The sequence below is a fragment of the Palaemon carinicauda genome, chromosome 11 (genome assembly GCF_036898095.1).
Source record: "Palaemon carinicauda isolate YSFRI2023 chromosome 11, ASM3689809v2, whole genome shotgun sequence".
NCBI classification, from domain to species: domain Eukaryota; kingdom Metazoa; phylum Arthropoda; class Malacostraca; order Decapoda; family Palaemonidae; genus Palaemon; species Palaemon carinicauda.
Genome location: NC_090735.1, coordinates 110,505,438 through 110,510,125, shown reverse-complemented (window position 1 = coordinate 110,510,125; position 4,688 = coordinate 110,505,438). Strand labels below are relative to the sequence as shown.

At 39.2% G+C, this 4,688-nt stretch overlaps 1 protein-coding gene across 1 annotated transcript; it reads left to right on the top strand.

The window, feature by feature from the left end:
• Positions 1–1,442: 1,442 nt before the first annotated feature.
• On the top strand, positions 1,443–3,835 carry LOC137649435 (uncharacterized). The gene is made up of 3 exons (XM_068382420.1): positions 1,443–1,698; positions 1,834–2,260; positions 2,737–3,835. The coding sequence occupies exons 1-3, from the start codon at positions 1,443–1,445 to the stop codon at positions 3,833–3,835; spliced, it is 1,782 nt and encodes a 593-aa protein (XP_068238521.1).
• Positions 3,836–4,688: the final 853 nt, after the last annotated feature.

The window sequence follows — 4,688 nt, the reverse complement described above, 5'->3', positions numbered from 1 at the left end:
CATGAGGCTCAATACTACATAGTATTCTAGAAGTTTTATTCCAGCTGTGACCAAGTTGTGGAATGATCTTCCTAATTGGGTGGTTGAATCAGTAGAACTTCAAAAGTTCAAAGATGTTTTTATGTTGAACAGGCTGACATTGACATAAGTCTTTTTATACTGTATATATGACATATGTTTTGACGTTATTGTTTTCACAAGGATTTATTGTTAATTTGTTCACATAATTTTTTATTTCCTTATCTCCTTTCCTCACTGGGCTATTTTCCCTGTTGGAGCCCTTTTGCTTAAAACATCCGGCTTTTCCAACTAGGGTTTTAGCTTGGCTAGTGATAATAATAACAAAATGAAAATAATAATAATAATAATAATAATAATAATAATAATAATAATAATAATAATGATAATAATAATAATATATGTGTGTATACATGTGTATATGTATATATATATATATATATATATATATATATAAATTTTATATATATATATATATATATATATATATATATATATATATATATATATATATATATATTGTAATCCATAATTACTTTAAATATTTTGTTCGTGGTTTTTGTCATTTGTTTTAATTAAGTCACGGAAAGTTCTCTTGGAATATTCTTTATTCCCCGGCCAAGGTTTTGTTTGTGTTCATTTGTATAGTGTTTATTAACCATATTTTTGTTTTTTGCTTTTCGTGTTTTGTGGAGCGGACTGCCCGTCTTCGGTGCTTAGCTTGTCGAACTGCCCCATTACGCAGTTATGCTTTCGCTCTCTCTCTCCGTTTACTTCGAGTGCGTTTTTGGGCAGCGGGGTAGAGAGTGTCGGCTCCCCAACAGAGGAGTTCTTACAGACGATATTTGTTCCTGCTCCTGCGGCTACCATTGATTTTGAGTGGCTCCTGCTAATGAATTTTAGCCTTATAAGCATTGCTATTGCTTTTGTGCTGCTGCCTGCCACTGCTGCTGGCTGTTGCCGTGTGTCTGACCTCCTGGAGTCGTGAGGAGGCCTTCTAGTGACGAAGAACGGTAAGCGAACCGTATATGTTCTTCCTTCGCCTGCTTAAATCATATAGACAATCTACGTTGCCCTAGTGATCCCCTCGGTGCAAGAACACCCCTAGTGATCCTGAAGTAGGACAATCGCTGGTGATTGTGTCATAATAATCTTTAATTACGAATTCGGTGCGGTTTTTGAGAACTTATGCAAGCATTCTTCAGATATTTCTTCGTGACCTGTAAAGTGTAGTATTATCGCCAATTTAGGATATATTATTATTTAAAGGTCTATTATGATCATTATTGTAAAATTAATTAGTTTTAAGGTTTACTTCACTCTGCAACTCTAACTGTCGTATGCTAGGTAAAGTGTATTTTTCTGCCTCCTACACCTTTTCTTTCTCTTCGACTGAGATATAAAAGTTAGGTAGGCGTGTGACCATGGATGAACTTAATGTTGCCCTTTCTAAAACAAAAGATAAAGCCCCTGGTACAGATCTTATAACGTATAGTATGCTTACACACATGGGAGACCCTGCAAAGGAGATATACCTTCAACTCATAAACAAAACTCATGTTGAAAGGGTTAGACCTCGGCTCTGGAGACAGCAGGACACTCAACCTGTTCCCAAACCTAAAGAGGAAAACGCCTATAGGCCTATAGCTCTGATCACTTGTACGGAGAAGGTTGCAGAACGTATGGTCCTCAGCTGACTAAAATGGAAGATTGGTAAACTACACCACAGACTGTATGCATTCACTGATGGTGTTGGCACTCATGAATGCATTACAGACCTTATGGCCACCATTAATGAGTCACATTCTCTTGTAGTCTTCCTGGACCTTGAGAAGGCTTTTGAACTGGCCAGTTCGGCTGCTATTCTCTTCTCACTTGTTCGCAAGAGGGTTAGAGGTCACCTGCTGTCCTGGGTTCAAGAGTACACTCAGGGCCGGGAGGCAAGAGTCACTTTTCAAGGTGCTACCTCACCTTTCCTCCCCTTGGAGAATGGCACCCCACAAGGGGGTATTCTAAGCCCGTTCCTATTTAATGTTCTCGTTGAAAATTTGTTGCTTATAGAACTCCCTCAAGGAATAGAGATGTTCATATATGCAGATGATATCTGCATTGTATGTCCACACTCTGTTCGTATACAAAATCAGTCTCAAAAAATGCAAAGAGCTCTAAATGCAATAGTCCATGAATGTAACGAACTAGGTTTGAAAATTAACCGCCTTAAAACTAAGGCTATGGCCATTAAGTATTTTGAGCCTCCTCCCCCCTTTTTATTGGTAACAACCCCATAGAGTGGGTTCAAAATTTCATTTACTTGGGTGTCAATATTAATTATAAGCTTCTCCCTCACACACAGGTTAAATTGCTTAGACAAAAAGTTATCTCTCGCTTTTCAGCAATGAAAAGAATTACCACTTTAAAAAAAGGAGTCTCTTCCCATTTATTGAGATTATTCTATGTGCAAGCTGTAAGATCACAGGTTGAGTATGCCTCCCCTGTTCTCATTTCCTTCCCTTCACGGTTATTATCTTCACTAGAAGTTATACAAAATAATGCCATGAGACTAATTACTGGTGCCCCTATTTGGACAAGGGTTATCCTTTTCAGGCAGGAAACCAACCTGTTACCTCTTGCAGATAGAATAAAAATGCGAGTGTGTTGTATTATTATTAAAACCATAAAAGTTAATAGAAATTCCCCTCTAAAAACTAAAATTAACAGATTCATAAATTTGCATGAAGACCTAGAACCCCCTGATCATTATATTGGTAAACTTATTCAAACTATTAGAGATGTCAACATTCAGTTAGTCATACTTGATGTAAAGCATGATAAATTTCACCCAGAATATGTCCCTCCAGCCCCTTGGAGCCCTAATCCAATTGAAGTTAATTATACTGTTCTTCCAGCATTCAAATCTTTATGTACTCCTCAACAGCTTAAGAATGCAGCTCTGGCCTCCATTGCCGATACCAGTGCTGCTAATGTTTACTTCACAGATGGGTCTGTAGACATGAATTTACCGGCTGCTGGCTCTGCTGTCTTCTCCAATACCTTTACCAGTGGTTGGAGGCTTTCTGACCATGCTTCTATCCTACAGGCAGAACTCTATGCCATTGCAAAGGCCTTGGAGAACTCCCTTTATAAGTATGGTCACACTACTATCCACACCGACTCAAAAGGTGCAATACAAAGTATTTTAAAACGTAACTTTAAAGAGAATATTCATTTAATCAGCACCATAAAGACTATGGCTACAGCCCATGCTCAAAGGAACAGAAAAGTTACCCTCAATTGGATACCTAGTCATGTAGGTATTCATGGAAATGATGAAGCTGACCGTCTTGCAAATAGTGCCCTTAGCTATCCCACTATAAGCAGAGCATGCAGACCCTCTCTCTCACACATCAAAAAGTTAATGTCCAGCTATTGTCATCTCCAAAAGAAAAGTTTAATTAGGCAGGTTTTGCTTGATGGCTCCCGCTCTGCTAAGGGGTACACTGAGGTAACTAATATTATCCCCCATTCTATGCCTAAATCTCTTCGTAGACAACTAACAACCATTCTTTTCAGACTACGCCTTGGTTATCTCTGTAGTTGGCAGATCATTAGTATAGAAGATAGACCTTGTCCCTATTGTGATCTCCCCACTGGTACTGAACCATTAGAACACTACCTATTAACTTGTACTGAAACTTTCCCTCTTCGTCAGTCCATAAACCTCCCTCCTCCTTACACTGCTGTACAAGTAACCAAACACATATTAGATAATACAAACACACACTCGGGCTTTCTATGCTCATATCCCCCTCCCAGATAACTTAAATAAACACTTAGCTTAACCTTAGTCCTTTATCTACTCTAATCCCTCTCGCACACGCAAACCCATACTTAAAACATAGCTTGTTAACTCATATCACTGTTGGAAATGCAAACCCATTATTCATATAAATGACTGTTCTCCATTCCTCCTTGAATTAATTCCCTATTCCCTAAGGATAGTATCCCACTGATCCTTTCCTGAAACAAGCACACTTACAAGAGGATGGGGGCCTCTCTCGTACTAACTGGTCGAGCGTGGTACAGAATCGGGCCCTCCCCCTCTTTTCCCTACAACATAGCGCAGTAGGAGTTTAGGACTGGGGAGCGGTTATTTCTTGGCTGTGTTCCTCATAAGGAAACAGCTCTTGATTCTCCTGTTTTCCTTTTCTTCCTCCCTGCCGCTGCACACATTACCCTCCCATACCAGTATTATTTCCCTCAATCCTTTTAACTGTCATGCTCCTTTAACGGATATTCTAACTTTATTGTAAATTCTACTACTATTGTTATTTTCTCACTCTTTGCTAGCTCTCTTTACTCTTAGCTAGCACTCAATCTATCTCCTCTCCCTATTACTTAAGCTTTCTTGGGATAATTTATGCCCTTTTTCTGCCTCCGACTAAATAACTTTACATTCATTCCCACGATCTCCTACTTCCCTGGGACTTGCTGCTATAAAACTTTCTCTCCTACTCGATAGACGCTGTCAATCAACAAATTTCCTTTCGTGGACCTAAAAAGGAGTCGCCCTACCGGGCCCTTTTTCCGTTGTCACGCCAGTCATACCCTTGTTCCCTTGTTGCTTTGCGTGGTGGAAGCTAGGAGACACTACCCCTCATTCAGTTATACGG

Bases quoted from the DNA above. Each gene is read 5' to 3' on its own strand.
- LOC137649435 (XM_068382420.1), top strand. From the start codon at position 1,443: ATGGATGAACTTAATGTTGCCCTTTCTAAAACAAAAGATAAAGCCCCT. The intron at 1,699-1,833 runs GTATGGTCCTCA...ATTCTCTTGTAG, and splicing joins TACGGAGAAGGTTGCAGAAC to TCTTCCTGGACCTTGAGAAG. The intron at 2,261-2,736 runs GTATTTTGAGCC...TAAAATTAACAG, and splicing joins ACTAAGGCTATGGCCATTAA to ATTCATAAATTTGCATGAAG.